At 38.7% G+C, this 24,225-nt stretch overlaps 1 protein-coding gene across 12 annotated transcripts in view; it reads left to right on the top strand.

Annotated features, from left to right (window-relative positions):
• CBFA2T2 (CBFA2/RUNX1 partner transcriptional co-repressor 2) overlaps nucleotides 1-24,225 on the top strand; it is a 173,554-nt gene that overhangs the window by 105,108 nt on the left and 44,221 nt on the right. For all 12 annotated transcript variants that reach the window (XR_015555604.1, XM_087445399.1, XM_087445391.1 and 9 more), the window contains 2 exons: nucleotides 18,963-19,106; nucleotides 23,715-23,956. Coding sequence is in view for 11 of the 12 variants with exons in the window: in XM_087445391.1 (XP_087301517.1) it covers nucleotides 18,963-19,106; nucleotides 23,715-23,956 (386 nt within the window). In the remaining variant the exon portion in view is untranslated. The remainder of the gene's footprint in view (nucleotides 1-18,962; nucleotides 19,107-23,714; nucleotides 23,957-24,225) is intronic.

Here is a 24,225-nt window from a genome sequence, read left to right as displayed (position 1 = left end):
ATAAGCAATGTTCTAAAAGGATTCAAGGAACTTGGTATTTACCTGTTATCCCCACTATGTCCTCAACTCCATTTTCATGTTACTTTCCATCCTGTGACCATATGTATCTATTTTTGATAAATAATTGTAATCGTACCACATATATAATTTTGTAGGAGGCTTTGCCTCAGATAGTTTTGGATTGTATACATTTCCCCAAGTGTTGAATGATCTTCATAATTATATTTTTAATGCCTTACAGTTTGCATTGACATGTAGTTCTGCCATTTAATTAACCATTCCTCTGTGGTATAATTTGCTTTTTCCCTTGAGTTATTTTCTTAAGGACAAATTCCCAGGAGTGAGGTCACACAGTCAAACGGTATGAACGTTTTTCTGGCAGAGAAATCGTTTTTTAACTCCACTAATTGAATGTTGGTACTTCAAAACAGATTTATTTCTGTGATTTTCTTAGTACATTAGTAATCGGATACTGTAACTAATGGAAGGTAACAAGCATATAGATAATCTAGGAACCCTCACAGTTTGAATTGGAAATACATCATTATTTTCTCTCAAAATTTACAATCCTGTTTTGTTATGCTTTGGCAGAGTGATAAAGGACTGGCTGAGGAAATGTGGAGAAATTGATTTTATAAACCTTGGCCATGGTAAATTGAAAGTTAACTTTGGGGGAAAAGCTTAACAATAGAGGACGAAGCATGATTACTCTTCATGGTTGGCTATTGAAATATAGGTTTAGTCCTTTTGTTCTTCTTTGCATACCAGTCTCTATTGGATCATTTGCCCCACTTCCCTAAAAAGGTAGCTAATTAATGGATATGGTACTTTACAGTGTGCAAAAGGACTGCCAGTATAATGCTCATGTAATCCTATCAACATTGTGATTAATTATTATCATTGTTATCCCTTATTTTAGCTATGAGTAAACTGAACTTCCTGTTGATGTTGGTTCTTGACCCAAAACAATGGAACCTGCTCATCCTGTCTTTCTCTGACAGTTTTCAGCAGAGACTGGTTTCGTGAAAACCATTTGTATTCTATAGCAGATTCTTGCGTTGGGTATGAGTTCAGAATCTTAATATCCTTCATAGGCAAGAGTTTCTAAATAATCAAAAGTACTTTGTGGTTAGAGCTGACAGGCCAAGGGGACTTATAATCGGGAAGTAAAGATAGAATGCAGCTCTAAATCAGAAGAAAGTCCTGTGATCCCACAGAGGTAGGTATTTTGACTCTTAATTTTTCTTTTTCTCTAAAGGTTCCTAATTAGGGTACAGAAATTCAGGGTTATCCTAGTTTGGAAGTTATGAACTTGATTGCTAGCTTTCTAAATGTATCTGGGAGAGTCTCCTAGAATTGTCTCTACCTAAATCTAACCTTCACTACTTAAATGTAATACTCTGCCTTTGTTGATCGAAATTAGTTTTAATTATATTCCCTTGGTGGAATATAATTCCACAGCCCAGTGGACCTGTATGGAAAACATCTTGGATGTTTCCAAGACCAAAAATTGAATCATTTTCATGTATATCATTTTAACTTGTTATGTCTGGGCTATTTTGGCATTTAAAGCCATTAATCTTAACTCATGATTTCTGTCCCAAGGCAAATGAGAGGCAGATGCTCACATCTGGACCATTTGTTCCAAGCATTGTTTCATTCACAAAGTTTAAATTACATTAGAAATTTTTGATAGTGATGAAGTCAAGAATTTAGAGTGAATCATTGGGTCTTCCTATTGAAAGGGGGAGATTGAAACTTCCAACTCAGTGTAGACATATAGACTCAACTATTATTTTTTGTTGATATTTTAATTTAAAATATGCACCATTAGTCTGTGTTTTAGCTTTGCTCAAGTGTTAATTAAAATGATGAACTTATAGAAGAAAAAGTGAACTTTTTGAAGTATTTTCTGTAATTAGAATAGAAAGTTAGGTACAAATAAATAAATATATATATTTTTTAACCAAAAAAGTACCATTGCTGTTCAGCTCATGATATTTCTTTCTTGCTCCTTCATTTCTGGCCTGTTTGAAAGACTTAAACTACATTGTATTTTTGTTTATTCATTGGTTTATTATAAAGAATAATACTGTATTTAAGAGTAATACAGAGTAATCAAGCTAGGTGATCCCATAATGCAGGAATGGTTCAACATTAAGGAGCTGAAAGGAGGAAAAAAAACCAATTTCTATAAATAGACCCCTTCCCCTCATCAAAAAGCTTTTGGTTAAACTGAAGACCTATTTCTAATAAAAACAAGTATAAAGTAAGTTTGTGGTAGATGGAAACTTCAAGGGTGTAAATGCAAAACGTATGGCTTAAACTAGAGCTGAAACTTAAAGATGGTGAAGAACAGAGGGCGTCTTGGGGCTAACATAGAGCTTCAGGGTTGGAAGTCAAAGGAGAAGGAGCACAAGGAGGCTGAGGGGATGCCTACCCAATCTTTATCTGTTGTGGGGATTTTTATCTTTTTTTCAAATATTTGACAGTGGTAAGACCCCAGTAGACAGAACTAGTACAAATTAGTGACCATTGCCAAGAACCGTTCTTAGTTGTCCAGCAGTAGCGTGTGCTGTCTTTGCAGTAAGGGGAACCCCTAAGTGCCTGAAGCTGCCTAGCAGAAGCTGGGTGTCAGCCAGTCAGGGAGGTTGTCCAGGGGCTTCCCATCTTGGGAGAGCTTGTCCTTGGTTCCTGATACTCCTGAGTCTGAAGTTCTGTGTTTGTGGTTATCTACCCCAAGGCAGAAACTGATGGGCTGGCTGGCCGTTCTTCAGACTGGGGGAATATATGAATCAGTTTTTCAAATATTAAGGGACATGGAACCCAGTGAAGCCCTAGCATTGGCAAGCTCTTTCTAAAGTTTGAAGAATAAATATGTACAGGAAAGAAAAATATTTGTGCATCCCAGTTAACTGAGCATGGCAATGTAATTTAGAAAAAAAAATTTTTTTTTTAATAATTTTATTTATTTATTTTTTCCCCCAAAGCCCCGGTAGATAGTTGCATGTCATAGCTGCACATCCCTCTAGCTGCTGCATGTGGGACGCAGCCTCAGCATGGCCGGAGAAGCAGCGCGTCGGTGTGCGCCCGGGATCCAAACCCGGGCCGCCAGCAGCAGAGCGCGTGCACTCAACCGCTAAGCCATGGGGCCGGCCCTAGGAAAAAAAATTTTTTTGAAGTCACTGTTAACTTGGTGGTTACCTTACTAATATTTGAAAGATGGGACTGGGCACATATGCCTTTGCATTGGACAAACATTTTTACTTAATAGAATATAATTAAAATAGCAAAAGTTAACAGCCTTTTAAAATTTAATAGTTTTCAATCTGAAAGAGTAACAGCTGTGTGTATATGGGGGAGGATGGATCTAGATAAATATAGCGTCTTTGGGATGGAAAGGACTATGGAGAGAGTTATGAACAAAAGATTTGATGTCCGCATTAGCCTGTGATATTCCCCAGCAGTTGAAAAACATAGATATTCAGCTTGTTTATAGTTAATACGAATAATTGCTTCATAATTTATATAACATGGTACTGTCTTCATTATATGCATGATGATGCATTAATAAATAGTACATGTATCTTTGTGGGGTGATTTTTTTTTTTAAGTGGTACTGATGGGTTCATATAGCTCTGTCTACCTATTTACTTTATCTCGCTAGTGTCAAGTAAAGTTGGATGTCTTTTTTTTTCCTCTTCATCAACTAACACTTGTTATTAAACCACTACTCTTGCTTGTAGTTTCTTAGGCAAATCTCTTTAATGACCGGCTTAATAGAAGATAACTGGATTCTCATATCTGCTTCTGTATTTGGTCTCTTTTGACATCATTCTGCAGTCACTGGAAAAAGCCACTTAGACTCATGAAAGAGTAAGAGTAAAGAAGGCAGATAATCTCTTATTATTACTGTGAAAATTGTTTTTTGTGGGTTTTTTTTTTCTTTTTTCTGGTGAGGAAGATTAGCCCTGAGCTGACATCTGTTGCCAGTCCCCCTCTTTTTGCTGAGGAAGATTGGCCCTGGGCTAACATCCGTGCTCACCTTCCTCCACCTTGTATGTGGGATGTCTGCCACAGTATGGCTTGATAAGCGGTGCGTAGGTCCATGCCCGGGATTCGAACCTATGAATCTCAGGCCACCGAAGCAGAGCACATGAACTTAGGACCAGCCCCCTGAAAATTGTTTTGAACACACACACGCACACACACACACGGTCTCCAGGAGTTCCCAGACCTCACTTTGAGAACTGCTGAGTAGATCATTGCATCTAAGCCAAGGTGAAGAGTTTGAGCAATGGGAAACCATTAGAGGAGTTTAAATAGATCTGCAACACGATGTATTATTTGAGGTTTTTAAATCATCACTTTGGCTGCTACATGGAGAATGGATTGGAAGGGACAAAAGCAGAAGCAGAAAGAATAGTTAGGAGGCAGTTGCCGTTGTACAGGTGACAGATGAGAGTGGCTTGAGCTAAAGTAGAACAGTGGAGATGGGATAAGTGATACATAGTAATATATTTTAGACTTGACCTGTCAGGATTTACTGATGTATTTGTTTTAGAAGGTTCTGTGTTCCAGAGAAATTGTAGCACAGATGCATCAGTAGATGGAACCAGAGGGACCTGGATTTGAATCTTAGGGAAGTCGTTAACTGGCTGTGTGAGAAATTTATATCATCTCTCCCTGTCTCCAGAAAAACGTGTAAGATATTTGACCAGGAAGACTGGAGTTAGCTTATTCTCTGACAGTCTCACTTCTGAGCTAGCTAACTTTGGCTACATGTGTTTGGCCAGAACAGTAATGCTACACAGTGTTAAGAGGTTGAGATTCAGTAGATTAAGACAGTGGTGGAGGAAACCTCCATGAGAAGACAAGATGCTAATCAAATGTAATTTTAAGTCATTTCTGTTCATGTGAGAAATATTAACTTGGTGGAGATTTGAAACAGATGGTGTGCAGTTGGAGTAGATAACTATATTATTCCAAATAAACATTTGCTGGAGCTGGGAAGCAACAATCCACATTTCACTTTTCCCTGTTTACATTATCAAGTCAGCTGTGTTGCTGCTGCTTTTAACTTGCATTAAGGTTATCAACAGGGTTTTGATTTGGCACACAATTACAACATATCTTTAAATATTAAAATCATTAGCATTGGAAGAGACCCTTTAGTTACTTTCAACTTACAGTGACATAATGATTGTTAGTATGTTTCTGATGGATAGCTGCCTAATAATATCTTACACTTGAATAGTGTAACAGAGCACTTTCTTAGTTGTTACTTTATTGGCCTTTCAGCACCTCCCTCCATGTTACAGATGAGGAAAGCAGAGTTCTGGAGTGACTTGCCCACAGCTGATAAATTGACAGAACAATCAGGATTCAGAGTCACATCTGCCAGTTTCATGCCTCGTCTTCTTTCTTCTACACTAGCCTGCCTCTGACTCTTCTAGGACATAAATCTCCAGTTGGTTTGGAATTTGGTCCGCTTGTCAAACTGCCCTTTTCATCTTATCTTTTGCTGCAAACAAGCTTTTTCATATTTACTATGTATTCTGTTTCAGCTAAGAGATAGTCTTAAACTCAGGGAGGAAGGAAAATTTTATACTAACTCTTTTATCTAGCCTAAGGTACTTTACCTATTGTACTTGACTTGTCCCAATTAAGTTCTGGAGTAAGATTTGTGTGCAGTCTCTTAAATGCTTTTGTGTCCTTTGCTACATATAATATATTTGTTCTGACCTTCTTTGTAATTATATTCTTGCTTGCTGACGCTTTGACAAAGCCAAAGTTTAAAAATAATTGGTTTAGAGCCGGCCCCGTGGCTTAGCGGTTAAGTGCGCGTGCTCTGCTACTGGTGGCACGGGTTCAGATCCCGGGCACGCACCAACGCTCCGCTTTTCCAGCCATGCTGAGGCCGCGTCCCACATACAGCAACTAGAAGAATGTGCAACTATGACATAAAACTATCTACTGGGGCTTTGGGGGGAAAAAAAAAAGGAGGATTGGCAATAGATGTTAGCTCAGAGCCGGTCTTCCTCAGAAAAAAAATAAATAAATAATTGGTTTACAAAGGTATTTTCTTAATCCTAGGTCTAATCCTATAATAACCTAAACTTAGAATGTATTCCTTTATGAATATTTGTATATTTAATCTTGAAATTCACACTGCCTACAGCCCAGCAGATTATACTCTTTATTTGGGCTTCTATTTTTTTCCCATTTCCCTGGCTGCTCATTTTTTTTCTTTTTTAAATTTTTTTTTCAGTTTTATTAGATGTAATTGACATACAGCTCTGTATAAGTTTAAGGTGTACCACATAATGACTTGACATAGGGCTGCTCATTTTCAATCTCCTTTTTTAGTTCTTCTTATCTTCCATGATCCCCCAAAATTAGAGTACTGTACCTTGAACCTCAACGTTATACTGACTTCCTATAAGATACCAGTTTCAGGCTTTAACTAGCATCTGTGTATCATCAGTTGACAACATTTAAGCTCAGACTTTCCCACCCCAGGCCTCATCTCCAGACTTTTATATCCAGCTCCCTATCCAACATCTCCATTTAGGTATCTACTAGGCATTTCAGACTTACTCCTGATCTTGAACTACTGCTCTCCTCATCTTCCTTTCACATTTTCCCCCTTCTCAGTAAATGGCAACTCCATCCTCCCAGTTGCTCAAGCTAAGAACCTCAGACTTGTTTCTTGATCTCTATCTTTTATTTACTCTTGTTTTATTAACTGCTCTATCTTCAGCAGTAGGATACCTTGTAGGTACTCAACTATTTTCAAATGAGTGAATAAGAGAATACTAAATTCAATTCAGAAAAAGTTGCTCAACCTCCTTAATTTAACTGCTTTTTTCATCCCTCCCCACCCCCACTATTATGGGCTGAATTGTGTCCCCTAAAAATTTACACGTTGAAGTTCTAATCCCTAGATCCTCAGAATGTAACTGAATTTGGAGATGGGATTTTTAAGGTGGTAATGAGGTTAAAATGAGCTCGTTAGGGTGGGCCTTAATCCAATATGACTGATGTCCTTACAAGAAGAGGAAATTTGGACGCAGATATGTACAGAGGAAGACCATGTGAAGACACAGGGAGAAGACAGCCACCTGCAAGCCAAAGAGAGAGGCCTCAGAGGAAACCAATCCTACCAGCACCTCTCGGATTTCCAGCTTCCAGAATTGTCAGAAAATAGATTTCTGTTATTTAAGCCAACCAGTCTGTGATACTTTGTTATGGCAGCCCTAGCAAACTAATATACCAAAAAGAACAATTCCACAAAAATCAACTATAGTCTTTTTCATATTCCAATCTAAGAAAGTAACACTTTTCTTAACATGTTCCTTTTTCTGTCCTCCTTTCCTGCCTTATTCATATTTTCCCTGTGAATGGAATTAAAAGGGCTTCAGTTTATTTTTATTTTTTATTTTTATTTTCAATTTTTTTTATTATTTATTTCCCTCGAAGCCCCAGTAGATAGTTGTATGTCATAGTTGCACAGCCTTCTAGTTGCTGTATGTGGGACGCGGCCTCAGCATGGCTGGAGAAGCTGTGCGTCGTTGCAACCCGGGCCGCCAGCAGCGGAGCATGCGCACTTAACTGCTAAGCCACGGGGGCCGGCCCAAGGGCTTCAGTTTAGATAAGATGGACATGGGTAGCTGAGCCTGGCTCTCCAGAATTGGAAACTGAAAACATCAGCAGAGAAATGCAAAGCAGAATTTTCTGTGGAACAGTATGGACAAATTGTAGACCTTGGGAAATGGTGAGAGTTAAGGGCTTATAAACATGTTATAAATCTTTGACTTTGCAACTAATCCAAAGAAACCAATTACTAGCTTGAAGAAGAGCATCTGGATAAACTATTAAAGTATGAATGAATATTTAGTGTATAATAGTTACTAACTATTCTGCATCAACACTGAATATGGAGTAAAAGGCAATGGGATAAAAATCAGCAGGCATAATTTAATTTAGTTGTGTTTTGAAACATCACATCTTTTCCTTTTAACCTCTCATAGCTGGAATTTCCTAATTTTTATACTGATAACTCCCAGTTCTAGACCAGTCTATGCTTTTCAACTACAAACTTTTGAATTTAACTGTCAACTGGAAACCTCCACTTGGCGAACTCAGAGGCATCATGAAAGCAGTATGTCCAATACTGAACTCATCGTCTCTCCCCTCCGACATATTCTCCCTCTAGTGGCCTCTATCTTGGTCAGTAATTCCAGATATTACCCTGACTTATCCTCCACATCTAATCAGTCAACAAATCCTGTTTATTCTAACTCTAAATAGCTGAAATTCCCGCCCCCCCTTTTTTCCATTCCTATTGCTACTCCTGTCTCATGTCACAGTCTTCTCTCACTATAACAACCTTGGTAGTCATCTCTTCCTGCATTATGGTCTCATCATTTTCCCCATTGCAGCCAGTGATCTTCCTTTCCTTTTTTTTTTTTTTGAGGAAGATCAGCCCTGAGCTAACATCCATGCTAATCCTCCTCATTTTGCTGAGGAAGACCGGCTCTGAGCTAACATCTATTGCCAATCCTCCTTTTTTTCCCCAAACCCCCAGTAGGTAGTTGTATGTCATAGTTACACATCCTTCTAGTTGATGGTTGTGGGACGCGGCCTCAGCATGGGCGGACAAGTGGTGCATCGGTGTGCGCCTGGGATCCGACCCCGGGCTGCGAGTAGCTGAGTGCACGCACTTAACCGCTAAGCCACGGAGCCGGCCCAGACCTTTCTTTCCTTATGAAATATTTTCAAGCTTACAAAATAAGAAAAAAGCACGGTATAACAAACACTCATGTACCCACTCTTAGCTTTGTCAAATTTTAATGTTTTGTCTTATATTTTGCTTCAGACCTTTTAAAGAAGTGAAACAGAACTACAATTTGCAACTGTGCCTGATTCCATCCCTTTCCTTCTCTTTGCAGTAGTCATTATTCTGAAGTTAATACTTATTATTCTCTTGCTTTTTAAAATACTTTACTACATATACATATGTAAATGTGTCATACGTAAATTGATCCCTTATCGTATGTAAATTTTTAATGGTTTTAGACTTTTTGAAACTGTTACACTATCTATTTTTCCTCCAACCTATTCTTTTTACCTAATATTACTACTTTGTTTTGGGATTTATCCTCTTGATACATATAGCTCTAGTTCACTTATTTTAGTAGTATTGACTATTTTATTTGCAAATATGCCACAGTTTAGTTGTCTGATATCTTATTGCTGGACGTTTAACATGTTAACGCTTGTGCATAAATTTTAGTATTTGCTCATCAAGTTACACCAAAAATCTTGCTGGTATGTAACAAGAATTGCATTGAATTTACACATTAAAATGAAAAGAAAATATTGGTGATAGTGAGTCTTCCTGTCCATAAGCATGATAGATCTTTCCAATTATTTGTCTCCTTTTATGTCTTTTACTCCACTTACGTTCTTCATAAAGGTCTTATATGTTTTGTGTTAGGTTTATTCCTAGATGGTTTATAATTTTTGTTGTATATTTATATCTTTTTGAAATTAGTATTTGCTGATGTATAGGAATGCAATTAATTTTTAAAATATTGGACTTTTATCTAGCAACCTTGCTGAACCTGCATATTCTAATAATTGGGTGGTAGATTCTCTTGGTTTTTTACATAGAAAGTCATCTGAGGGCCGGCCCGTGGCGCAAGTGGTTGCGCGCGCGCTCTGTTGCGGCGGCCCGGAGCTCGCCAGTTCAGATCCCAGGCGCGCACTGACGCACCGCTTGGCAAGCCATGCTGTGGCGACGTCCCATATAAAGTGGAGGAAGATGGGCACAGATGTTAGCCCAGGGCCAGTCTTCCTCAGCAAAAAGAGGAGGATGAGCAGATGTTAGCTCAGGGCGGATCCTCACAAAAAAAAAAAAAAAAAAAAAAGAAAGTCATCTGATGTGTACAGAAGGACAATTTTGTTTTTTCCTATCCAAACCTTATACCCATTTTTTCTTCTTAACTCTCCTGCTGCTATGGTTTGACTCTTGAGTAAATGTTGAATAGAAGCATCGATACTGGACATCTTTATCTTCTTTCGAGTTGAAAGGGGATGCTTGTAATATTTCACTGATAAGTATGACTTTTTCTTTTGAGGTGACATTGTTTTATAACATTATATAAATTTCAGGTGTACATCATTATATTTCAGCTTCTGTATAGACTGCATCGTGTTCACCACCAAAAGTCTGGTTGCCATCTGTCACTGTACACATGTGCTCCTTTATCCCTTTCATCCTCTCCCCATCCCCTTCCCCTCTGGTGACCACCATTCTGTTCTCCATATCATATGTTTGTTTGTTTGTTTTACACATATCAGTGAAGTCAAACGGTAATTGTCTTATTTTGCTTAGCATAATACTCTCAAGGTCCATCCATGTTGTCACAAATGGCAAAATTTTGTCTTTTTTGTGGCTGAGTAGTATTCCGTTGTGTGTGTGTGTGTGTGTGTGTATATATATATACACACACACACACACACACACCCCACATCTTCCTTATCCATTCATCTGTTGATCTGTTGACACTTAGGTTGCTTCCAAGTCTTGGCTATTTTGAATAATGCTGCAGTGAACATAGGGGTGCATATGTCTTTTCAAATTAGTGTTTTTGTGTTCTTTGGATAAATACTCAGAAGTGAAATAGCTTGATCGTATGGTATTTCTATTTTCAATTTTTTGAGGAATCTCCGTACTGTTTTCCATAGTGGCTGTACCAATTTACATTGAGTATGACATTTTATATGGGTTTTTGGAAGAAACTTTTTATCAAGTTAAGGAATCGAGCTTCTATTTCTAGTTTTGTTCATATTTGTGAGTGGAAATTGGGTTTTATCAAATACTTTTTCTGTAATTATTGAGATGATTTTAAGGTATTTCTTTTAATATGTTAATATGGTGAATTATATTAAATTTTCTAATATTAAATGATCCTTGCATTCTTGGATAAACTCAACTTGATTGTGATTTTTAAAAAAAATACATTGCTGGATTTGGTTTGCTAATTTTTTCTTAGCTTTATTGTGGTATAATTTATATATAATAAAATTCACTCATTTTGTGTATACAGTTTGAGTTTTACCTTTTGTATATAGTTGTGTTAGCACCATTACAATCAAGATAGAGGATATTTCCATCACTGTAAGAAGATTTATCGTACCCCTTAACGTGCCCCTTAGTCAGTTTCTTCCCATCAGTCCCAGGCAGCCACTGATCTGCTTTTTATCCATAATTTTGTCTTGTCTCAAGTTTCATATAAATAGGATAATACAGTATGTAGTTTTATTGTGTGTCTAGCATCTTTCTCTTAGCCTAATGCTTTTAACATTCATTCATGTCGTTGGATATATGTATCAGTACTGTGTTCCTTTTCTCTGATGTATTATAATTTGTGTTTCTTTGATGGACTAGTATGTCAAGCATCTTTTTATGTCCTTATCATCCATTTGTATATCTTCTTTTGGGAATTGTCTCTTTAAATATTTTTTGCTCATTCTTAAATTTGAGTTGTTTGTTATTATCAAGGTGTTAGAGTTAGTTGTATATTCTGGGTATCTCTCTGTCTGGAGTCAGATGGCGCTGATAGAAGATAGAGAAAAGAGTGATGACTAGGGATGAAATTAGCATAATCATAAATCAAGTGATCCTTCACAGGTATGCTAGTCATCTTTGTGGTTCTTCTCTTAGGTTTGTCTGATTTTTGGAAGACTCAGATAACCTCGTCTTTGCAATTCCTCAGCTCTGACTTCATGTTGTTAGTATTCTGTGTGTAAATAATTTTTTCTGTTTCCAAATAATTTTTTGTGTGTTATTTTCCTTGAAGGTCAGTAAGTAAAGGTCTCTTTATATCCAGTCTTAGGAAAATAAAAATGTTATTCAGATGAACCACTTCAGTGGATGCTATAAAATAGATTTTATAGGCATAGAAATAAGCTAAGAATTAGTCATTTGAATTTTCCCATTTTTTAAATCAGCCATAGCAGGGATCAGTAAACTATGGCCCCCTGCCTATTTTTGTAAATAAAGTTTTATTGGAACACAGCCAAGCTCATTCGTTTATTGTCTAGAGTGTGCTACAACAGGAGAATAGAATAGTTGTGACAGAGACCGTATGGCCCACAGTACCAAAAATATTTACTATCTTGCCCTGTGCAGAAAAAGTTTGCTGATCCCTGAGCTATAAGAATGTATTAGATAAATTAATTTTCTTGATGTATTTCTAAATGTGGAATGGAAAAATTTGTTTTTTCAATCCCTATTGTTAATATATGGTACAGCATTAATTTTGTTTTACTTAAGCTCTGTCTTCGAAGTCCCTTGTAAAATATTTTCTGGTAATTTTTTTTTTTTTTTTGTGAGGAAGATCAGCCCTGAGCTAACATCCATGCTAATCCTCCTCTTTTTGCTGAGGAAGACTGGCTCTGAGCTAACATCTATTGCCAATCCTCCTCCTCCTTTTTCCCCAAAGCCCCAGTAGATAGCCGTGCGTCATAGTTGCATATCCTTCTAGTTGCTGGGACGCGGCCTCTGCATGGCCAGAGAAGCGGTGCATCAGTGCTCTCCCGGGACCTGAACCCGGGATGCCAGCAGCGGAGCGCGTGCACCCAACCGCCAACCCACGGGGCCGGCCCCTCTGGTAATTTCTTATGTCCTTATGCCTCACTTTTTGTTTGATAAATTATCTGTCATTGTAGACAGTTATTCCTGGCTGTCTCTGCATATGAAACCTGCATGTTATTGGAAAGTTGGATGTGTTGTCAAGTTAGTGGCAGAGCTACAAGGATGGGAAATGCTTATCCATAAGCATGTGCTATGCCCATAATCAGTTTAGCCAGCCTTATAAGCCTGTAAGTACAAAAGTACTTTTCATGTTCTTTCCTCTATTTTTAGCAGATTAGAATTGCCAACTTTGGAAATGCTTCTCATCTGACAATTATACATTCAGAACATTTACCTATCCTTGGCAATGGTTAAAGAGAGACTATGGTCAAGGAAATCTTTTTCCTGATTTTTCCCTTGGTTCTGATCCCAACTGTAGGAGCAATATTCAAACTATATCCTTCATGCTTTTGTCCTTATGTGCTGCCTGGAAAGCCCGTTTAGCTTCCCCAGTTAACTACTTAATGGTTTGTAAAGACTTCCCTGGCCTATATACATAGTAATGTTTCTACTTCTTTATTTTTTTTAGTGTTTTTGTACACATTTCAATATATTTGTCTTTTCCATAACTCAGGAGCCTGTCTTTTTTTATCTCTTTCCCAAAGCCTGGCAAATACAGGACAGTCAGTAGCATGGGATACAGGACAGTCAGTAGCATGAGAGCCTCAAAATTCAGCCACAAATGATTGGAAACAATCCAATTATTCATCAACAGGGAATTGTTTAAATAAACTATGGTACACCACACAGTGGAATATCATGCATCTGTTAACAAAAAACCGGTTGTGAAATTAAGAATTTCAGGACATATTGTGAAATTATGAAACAAAACAAAAGAACAACAAAAAACCAAGAAACAGTACAGTTTGTGTGTGTTATAGATCCGTTGCCTATTGGTCTATTGCTGTATAACAAACCATGCTAAAACTTAGTGGTCTGAAACAATAAGCTATTTATTGTTTGCTATGAGTGTGAGTCAGGCAGTTCTTCTGCTCTTGGTTTTGCTCACTCATTCATATGTCTGCAGTCAGCTAGCTGCAGATCAGACTCATTAGGTTAGCCTCTTTCATGTTTGGGGATCAGCTGGCCTTAGCTGGGACAACTCATCTCTGCTTCTTGTGGTCTCATGCTCTAGCAAACTAGACTGGATTTGCTTTCATGGTGGGGTCAGAGTTCCAAGAGGGGCTCAGATCTGGCAGTCCGTCACTTCCATCACATTACATTTGCCAAAGCAAGTCAGAGGGCCTGGCCAGATTCAGGAAATAGGGAAACAGACCCCACTTCCTGAGCAGTCCAGAAGGCGTGGCTGCAGAGAGGCCATTATTGGGGACGCTCAGTTTAATATAATTATGCTACCCTTGTATAAACAGAGGTGGGATAAGAATTTATGTTTGCTCATTTGTACACAGACAAAGAATGGAAGGATAAACATTTTAAAATGATTACCTATGATGTGGGTTATGTAGGGACAGGAGCAAGGAGTGTTTCTTTTTATATCATATTGATTTTTGAACCATAGAAACGTATGCTTATACATATAAAAAAGAAAATCATCTACCTTTGTTTTGGCTCCCAAAGATAATTCTGTTTAAACCTTTCGAATTATTTCTTAGGAGTCTGATTTGTTTTTTTTTAATAATTTTATTTATTTATTTTTTCCCCCAAAGCCCCAGTAGATAGTTGTATGCCATAGCTGCACATCCTTCCAGTTGCTGTACGTGGGACGCGGCCTCAGCATGGCGGTAGAAGCAACGCGTCGGTGCGCGCCCAGGATCTGAACCCGGGCCGCCAGCAGCGGAGCGCGCACACTTAACCGCTAAGCCACAGGGCCAGCCCCTGATTTGTTTTAAAGAAGCAGATGTAATGGCTTCAGTTGGTCAACCTGTTTGGAATGATCAGTATTCCTGTACTATACATCTGAAAGATCTATTTTCAGCTCATTTTTCTCAATGATGACAATTGGAGCACTTGACTATATCTTCTTCTACCCAAAGTTCAGCATAGATAAACATCTGAATGGCCAAATAAAATGATTAATTCTAATTGATTTTTAATCTGATTCAAGTAAACATGTAAGAGTGTCTACTGTGTACCAGTCATTATTATATATATTATGGTACCCTCCACAGTAACCTTGTGTTATAAGTGTTATCCCCAGGCGTGGATGAGGAAAGCCATTGTCACACAACTAGTAAGTGATAGAGCATCCTTCACATCAGGCTCACCTTCTTTCACCTAAACACGCTTCCTCCTTGCAGCCCAGGGAGTTTCCCTTCTCTCCAGTTGTTTCTGAGTAGCTTTTCCCCTCACATAATTGCATTTTTTTAATCTCATATTTATACCTCTTCTGTTTATTGTTCCTTTGTCAGCCTCAAAGTAATTTTTAAAAACTTTAAAGAGAAAGCAGTTTCTAGTGATTTGTAAATGCCCTCGTTTGTGGGCAATTTATCATAGGCTTCTTTTCAAGTAGCTCTTGCCTGGGATGTTTGTGTTTAAGTGCTGTTCCTTTCTCTTAGAGCTACAGAATAGTTCTGCTCTTTAGTTTCATGTTCGATTCTTCCAGTGCCTGTGTGGAGAAAAAATAGCACTGCTATCACACAGAGAACTGTTGTTACTTTGTTCTCTCCTTCATCAGTTTTCTATCTTCATGACATCCTTAGCATATTGCACAATGAAGAAGTAAAATCATTATTTAGGTGTACTTTTCCGTGTTTGCTCCTCTTCTTTAGCTCAAGTGGTTTGGCTTTATGTGGTGAGGTGTTGAAGCATCAGTGATTTTGGAAATGCATGTGGTCATATGTTCGAGTTTTTTTTTTTAATCTGTATATATCCAAATACTCATAATAACCAAAGCATAAACTCATAGAGTGAATAAATAGTTCCTTTGAATCTTAGAATCCATGTTTAGAGTCGAGTTGAACCTTTATGACAAAACTAAGCGTTGTTTTGACTTTCTAGGAATGAAGACTTTATGTCTCTTTGATAGTCTGAGCAATCGTGTATATGGACTCAAGTCACACTTGAGAGAAAGGAACTTCTTCTCCTTGAACTTTATCTAAGGTTCTCTGGAATTGAAAGGAGCTTAAGATATGGTTGGTTCTTTCAAGGAATCCAGCTAGAATATAAAACATGAACATCAGTTTCATAAAAATTGAGAAATGAAGTCACTCTATCAGTGATGACATAAAGGCATGTCGTAGCCACCAAGCAGAGGGTTAAAATGCCTACTTTGGAGTGTACCCCTTATCTGCCATCTGAGCAACTGCTGAATTTGTCAGATTATAAACCACTTGGATAGATCTCTCATACCATGAAGTGCATTCATGCCACCCAGCCTCCAACAAAAATACCACCTTACGTTGTACTTGGTGCTTTTGTGACTGTTAATTCTTGGATCGTTCCATGCAATATCTCTGAGGTTAGATAGATTAATTGTTGATGGTATACTCATTTTCCATGGGAAACAAATATAACTTGGACATGGTCACATGGCTAGTTAAGTGATAAATCCAGAACTTGACGCTAGGCTTCCTAGTTTCTAATCATCAGTACTGTTTACTGAGTACAACCTTCTTTAACCTAGCACTAATCTAGGCATTGCTCTAACATCTTTCCTGCCAGGTAGGTCTTATTATCTCTCATTTTACATATGTTGAAAGTGAGGCCCAAAATTAAAAAAAAAAAAAAAAGAAAGTGAGGCCCAGAAAGGTGAAATGATTTGATAAAATTCATGTAGGTTGTGAGCAACAGAATAAGAATTCACCAAATCCCTCAGTCTCCATACCCATGCTTTTTCTACTAGACAATGTTATTGAAACATGGGGAATAACACTAGTGTTGCAGATTTGTGAGTAGTGGCATGCACAAGCGATGGGTAGTTGTGTGTGTGTGTGTGTGTGTGTGTGTGAGGAAGATCAACGCTGAGCTAACATCTGCCAATCCTTCTCTTTTTTTGCTGAGGAAGACTGGCCCTGAGCTAACATCCGTGTGGATCTTCCTCCACTTTATATGAGACACCGCCACAGCATGGCCAGACAAGCAGTGCGTGGGTGCGCACCCTGGCTCCGAACCCGGGGCCACCAGCAGCAGAGCGCGTGCACTTAACCGCTATGCCACGGGGCCAGCCCCAGCGATGGGTAGTTTTAATCTGTAAACAGTACTCTGAAAGCTAGGTTTTACCCAGTATCTAAGCTTTCAGTTAGTATATAATTCAGTGTTCTACAGTTGGCCTGCTCTGAGTATTTCATTCTGCCAAGTGCTGAATGTTAAAACACATCTCATTGCTAAGCCCTCCTCAGGCCTTTGGCGCCCTTACCATAAAGACAGGTGGTCTGAAGAAAGGCTCCCTCTAGGTTGTTGCACACTGTACATAACACACAACAGTGCGAGACAACTGTCAGTTTCCTTCCTTCCCTTCTCCCCCCACCCTCCAGAAAGCTGGGCCCCAGATGGAAGAGCTGGAAACATGTCAACTGTTCTCTGAAGGACGTTGAGAAACTACTATCAAGAAGAAAAAGGCAAACGCAACAGCTCATTAGTCCACTAAGCAGACAGGACTATCATCAATTTCACAAAGAAAATGTCCTGGACAGAGAGATGGGATGGGCTGACAGAGTGTTGCCCACATGGCTCTCAGAGAGCTGCACATTTTTGTCAGGGGATTTGTAACTTGGGGGCATTGCTTCCTTGATTGACTTTCTCTGTTCATTATATCTCTTCTCCAAATGTGGCCATTGCAAACTGAAGCATAAAAATAATATTTGGGGATGTTTTCCTCATTAGAAGGTACCCATGAATGTGCGAAGATGTGCCTTGTTGCCAGCATCATGAATGCTCTTGTATGTATTGTGTTTATAGCTATGATCTCACAGAAATCTTTGATTTAACATTCTCATTTAAGCGTTTGGTGTCCATTTCTTGTACTTTAAATTGAATTCAGCAGTTATTGGAGGATAAATACATGGTACTTAAGTGAAAAGCTTGGACTTAACTGAGAGGAACATAGCTAGCTCAATTTAAAGGTGGTTACGGTAGCCCTGGCCTTATTAGTAACTAAGTATATAACAAGTTCCCTTTAATGGGGAAAAATAACTTTTTTGAAGATATTAGAATTTTATCAAGTCTTATTCCTCAGTATCAAGTCGTATTCATATTGCCTCACAATTCTAACATCATTAAGTTTAATCTGTCAAATTTCTCTTTCTGGAATTCATTACTGTCTAGTGTTATCGAATAGCTACTTATGAGTTGTCCCCCTGGGTAAAGTAGCGTGTGCTTAGTGTAGAATCAGCCCTACTTTTCATCATTTTGGACACCAGACATCATAAATAGCATTTACGTGCCCAATGTCAAAGATGTTGAATTTACCTTTGTTTTTTTCCTACTTAGTTGATACGTATAAAAATTTAGTACTTCATCATTCGTAGTAATTTATACACAACTGCTTATGATTCTATTTCCATGCCATGCAGTTGACACCTACTGGTCTAGGTGGTCCCTCATTAGGTTTTTTCCCCTATTAATTTGATACATTTATAAAGAGAAGTCAAGAAAGAATGCAGTTGAGATAAGCTGAATTTATAACCTGGTTTCTTCCTTTCTCAGCCACTGTTCTCACTGTTAACTTTCAGGTCATGTCACCCCTTGACTTTGTTCCTTGTTTTAGTTTCCTGGGATTGCTGTAACAAAATTTCACAAACTAGATGGCTTGAGACAACAATATTTTCTCATAATTCAGGAGGGCAGAAGACTAAAATCAAGGTGTCAACAGGGTTGATTCCTTCTTGGGGCCTCAGAGGAAGAATCTATTCCATACCTCCTAGCTTCTGGTGGTCGCTGACAATCCTTGCCATTCCTTGGCCTGTAGATGCAGCACTCCAATTCTCTGCCTCCATCGTCACATTGTGTTCTCTCTGTGTGACTCTGCCTGTCTTCAAGTAGTCTTCCCTCTGTACGTGTCTCTTCAGCTTGTCTTATGAGGATATCATTCATATTGTCTTTAGAGCCCACCCAGATAATCTAGGATGATCTCCTCTCAAGATCCCTAACTACATCTTCAAAGACCCTTTTTCCAAATAAGGAAACATTCACAGTGCAAGGGATTAATAACTTTTTGGGTGCCACCATTCAGCCTATTAAACTAAGCATCTTCTTAACTTCTCAATTCTCTAGGAAAATATATTGGTATTTCAAATTATTGTCACATTTTTATTATCTTGTGGAAAACTCTGACCTTCATTCCTTTGATTCTCAACAGTTGGTCCTGAGAAAAGAGTACCAGCAATGCCTGGATCGCCTGTGGAAGTGAAGATACAGTCAAGATCCTCACCTCCCACCATGCCACCCCTCCCACCAATAAATCCCGGAGGACCCAGGCCAGTGTCATTTACTCCTACAGCATGTGAGACCTCTTAATTACTTGAATCTGTGGTTCAGAGTGATATTTGGATCTAGTGATTGCCATTAAGCCTTCTGTATATATTAGTCAACATTTTAAACATATATATATACACACACACACACATATATGTATGTATGTATATCTGGTTATTTCTTACTTTTATACATTGCTTTTGCCCTCTGAGAATAGTACTGAGCTAATTTAGGCTTTTGGAAATTTAGTGGTCTAAATATTTTGTTTTTGTACTCTTTGGCTGGTAACTTTTAATTTCTTTGTGTCTAAAATAATGAATTTAAATTATTATATTAATTTATAGGGATCAAAGTAGTTTCATAAAATTACCAACTTCTTCTAAAAGTGTTCCAGGACTGAAATGGTAAGTCTCTTTACAAAAGACAATGATTATTGTATTAGTTTGCTAGGGCTGCCATAACAAAATACCACAAACTAGGTAGCTTAAACAACAGAAATTCATTTCTTCACCATTCTGGAGGATGGAAGTCCAAGATCAAGGTGTCAGCAGGTTTGGTTTCTTTTGAGGCCTCTCTCCTTGGCTTGCAGATGGCTGTCTTCTTGCTGTATCCTCCCATGTCTTTGCCTCTGTGCATACTCGTCCCTGTTGTCCCTTCCTCGTCTTATAAGGACAGCAGTCCTATTGGATTAGGGGCCACCCATATGACCTCATTTAACTTTTAAAGGCCTTGTCTCCAAATAGTCACATTCTGAGGTACTGAGTGCTGTGGACAGTGTCTGCAGGGTGGGGGCGTTGGTTAGAACTTCAACATAGGAATTTGTGAGGAACACAATTAGGTCCATAAAAATTATATGAACCAATAAATATATAATAAGGTGGTCAACTTTACTAGTCATCAAGGAAATGCAAACTAAACCCAATATAATACCATATACATCCATAAGAATGTTCAAAATGAAAAAGAATATCAACTTTTGGTGAGCATGTGTGGAGCAACCTGAACGCTCATACACTGAGTATGAGAAAATTGTTTGACAGTATCTGTTACCCTGTAACTCAGCAATTTTAGTTCTACATATATACCAAAAAAACCCTCAATTTAAAACCTAGATTTATATTCATACATACATATATATGTCTAGATTTTAATTTGAGTTCTTCTGCCTCTCCATGCCCATACTACCTTCGTTCACATTGACTCTTTTATAGATTTCTTGCCTCATAAAACAGAAGACACTTGCTACTTTTGGAGTACCCACAGTGTGTCAGAGTACTGTGCTAGGTGCTGTATGCATTTCCTCATTTAAACACCATTATACAAGCTTACACACTATCTTTGCTAACATTTATATTTTCTGTGCTTATTATTTTATTTATTTATTTATTTTTGTGTGAAGAAGATCAGCCCTGAGCTAACATCTGATGCCAATCCTCTTCTTTTTTTGCTGAGGAAGACTGGCCCTAGGCTAACATCCATGCCCATCTTCCTCCACTTTATGTAGGACGCCGCCACAGCATGGCCTGACAAGCAGTGCGTCGGTACATGCCCGGGATCCGAACCGGCAAACCCCAGGCCACCACAGCAGAGTGCACGCACTTAACTGCTTGTGCCATCGGGCTGGCCCCATGTGCTTATTATTTTAAAAGGCAAGAGAGGGCCGGCCCCATGGCTTGGTGGTTAAGTGAGCGTGCTCCACTGCTGGCGACCCGGGTTCGGATCCCGGGCTCGCACCGACGCGCTGCTTCTCCGGCCATGCTGAGGCCGCGTCCCACATACAGCAACTAGAAGGATGTGCAGCTATGACACACAACTATCTACTGGGGCTTTGGGGGGAAAAAATAAATAAATAAAATCTTAAAAAAAAAAAAGGCAAGAGAAGAGAGTCTAAGAGGTACAGCTTTAGTAGAAGGTTTAATTATTTTCCCAAAACATTTGAAATTGAGTGAGTGGCAACTGCAGCAGTCTGAGACAAAGTGAATGAAATGAAGTTTGATATCCTTTTTCTTAAATTCTATTTTCCGTCTCCCAAAGTTATACATCCTTAGATATAGGTACTATCTTGAAATGAAACATTTAAACCCAGACTATCATTCAGATTTCAAGATACAGACAATAGGGATATGTATATATAAATTCAGCCCTTTTTACCTCCATATTTGACTAGTTGGGGGTAGATAAGTTTTATTTTGGAAAAGGTGATGATACGCTTTCGCTGAAGAGACTGTGAAAAAGCCTGTCTGAGTGTCAGGGTGGCTGAAAGCGCAGGAATGTATTATTTTCATGGCTTGCTTCAAAGAGGCCAGCCCTCCAATGGCAGTTGACCCTTCTGTGAACACAAAGAAATGGCAGACCATTGCCACTCATTTTCTGGATTGCTGATGCTGTGTGTTGAGCTTTCCTTTCTAGTAGCTCCAGTGATCTTTTTTAGTGGAAGACACAGAAGAGAATTCACCCTCTTTTACTCAGCCTGTTAGTCTTTTATGCAGTGAATCATTTGGCGGCATTTTCCGGAACACTTATACTTTGCTGGCTAATGAACAAAGCCAACGTATATACAGTATACACAGTTTACAAAACTTAGTTAATTATGGTATACACAGATTTGTAAGTTAGTGTTCATCAAGAAGTGCACAACCTATTAAGGCAGTGCAAGTACAGAAAGAAGTAAATATAATTTGCTAAGTAACATAGTGGAACATAATGTTACATACATATGGAACAAATGTAACATACTTTATGATATATGTAAAGTAACATAGTGGAAGCATCTATAGGCAGCCCAGAGAAGAGTCATTAAATCTACTAGGTTTACCTTAACGTGGAGCAGCCAAGTCTGTCAAAGAATGCTTCTTAATATGCTTCAGGTGATATATGCTTCAGGTGATTTCTGAGCTATATAGGATGAAGAAGAGTTTGCCAGATCAAATTTGAATAAGGGTCAGTCAAGAAGTAAGAGTAGTGATGGTGGACCAACTATGACTGACTTGGAGGAAGAAGAAGGGAAGTGGAAGATTTTTCGTGATTAATGAGTTGGCATTAAGCAAAATATAAGTAAATATAATTTTCTAAGTTAGGTAAAGATTAGATGATTGGGCTCTTTAAATTTGGCTTAAGTCTTGACTTAAATTGTTTCTTATGTTTTTAGACAACAGTTTTACCTTCTTGGATTTTCAAGCCGGGGTATGATTAAGTGAAAATCTATTGACACTTAGGCGCTAGGTAATTTTATTTCACTGTTCAGTAAAGAAGGAGATTTTTTCTTAATGCTGCCAAGAACTTAGCTCTAGGGTTGTGTTCCAAATTAAAACAAGCAAGAAATCACTAAGAACAATGGGAAAATAGAAAAACTGTAATTAATCACATGTATTATAATTTGATCAGAAATCTAGAATGGGAGTATCCTGTATGGTGTCTAAAAAATGCTTTATTGAATGACGAAGAATTTGGCAGTATTAATCTAGCACTGTCAGGGCAGAGAGAAACTGACTCTGATGGATATGAATATTCTGAATGGTCAAAGAGATACGTATCTTATTTCAGGAATAGGTCATTAAACCTATAGCCTAGAAAAAACATTTCTCCCATTAACATAACTTTCTGGTTTCTGGTTGTCTTATCCACATGCTACATTCTAATTGACTGCTTAACTTCTTTGGGACCCTAAGCTTGGGAAGGAGATGTGACATAAAAGATGGGCATGAATGTCCAGTCGTTGGAAATACTTATTCTCCCAGGCTCATTTCATGCATTACCTGTTGCAGGAAGTCTTAAAACTACCTACCCCTGCCCATGGCACAGCAGAGTTAGATTTCCCTTCTCTGTGCTCTTATAGTACTCTGTACCCTTCCTTTTTAATGCTTCTATGTTATTCTGTTGTCATTTTTTGTTCTGACAGTCTAACTATATAGCAATCTCATTGAGGACAGAAACAGCGTCTTGTGTACTCTTTTTATTTATTTATTTTTGCTGAGGAAGATTCTCGCTGAGCTAATATCTGTTGCCGATCTTCCTCTTTTTTTTTGCTTGAGGAACATTAGCCCTCAGCCAACATCTTTGCCAGTTTTCCTCTATTTTGTATGTGGGTTGCCGCCACGGCGTGGCTGACGAGTGGTGTAGGTCCACGCCTGGGATCCGAACCTGCAAACCCGGGACACCAAAGTGGAGTGCCCCAAACTCAATCACTACACCATGGGGCCGGTCCCTTGTGTAGTCTTTTAACATGTGCTTTACAAAATTCAAATGAATAAATGAAGGAGAGGGCCGGCCCCGTGGCTTAGTGGTTAAGTGCATGTGCTCCGCTACTGGTGGCCCAGGTTCGGATCCCAGGCGCACACCGACGCACTGCTTCTCCGGCCATGCTGAGGCTGCGTCCCACATACAGCAACTAGAAGGATGTGCAACTATGACATACAACTATCTACTGGGGCTTTGGGGACAAAAAAAGGAGGAGGATTGGCAATAGATGTTAGCTCAGAGCTGGTTGTCCTCAGCAAAAAAAGGAGGAGGATTAGCTCAGGGCTGATCTTCCTCACAAAAAATAAAAAAAATGAAGGAGAATGCAAACCAGAAGAAATTAACAAAGATCCTTGTGTTTTGCACTTAAACTGAGTCTTTCGTTTTGGCTTTCTTTTAGTAAGCAATGGCATCAACCATTCTCCCCCTACCCTGAACGGTGCCCCCTCACCACCACAGAGATTCAGCAATGGTCCTGCCTCTTCCACATCATCTGCACTAACAAATCAACAATTGCCAGCCACTTGTGGTGCTCGGCAGCTCAGCAAGTTGAAACGCTTCCTCACCACTCTGCAACAGTTTGGCAATGACATCTCACCTGAGATTGGGGAGAAGGTGCGGACTCTTGTTCTAGCACTGGTGGTAAGTACAGCATCGCTGTTGACAACTGCCTGAGTATGTGTCTTAGAACCGAAGCCAGCAGCAGAGAAGTTGTACATCTTTCTGCTCATTCCCAAACCTATAGCAGTGTGGCAAAATCTGCACACTAGATTAGTTATGTAACTTGTATAAAACTGTTGAATTGTGGATTTCAATTGTGGATAACAATGTTTATCAAAGAAACGAAACTATAATGTTTACCTTATTGTTTCTTATAGTGTTGATTTAATTCCAATAAGCAGCTTTGAATT

The sequence above is a fragment of the Ceratotherium simum genome, chromosome 21, assembly GCF_057802395.1.
Source record: "Ceratotherium simum simum isolate JZ-2026a chromosome 21, ASM5780239v1, whole genome shotgun sequence".
Taxonomy (NCBI): Eukaryota; Metazoa; Chordata; class Mammalia; order Perissodactyla; family Rhinocerotidae; genus Ceratotherium; species Ceratotherium simum.
Note: the sequence above shows the minus strand (reverse complement) of the source record. Positions and strands in the feature narration are given on the sequence as shown.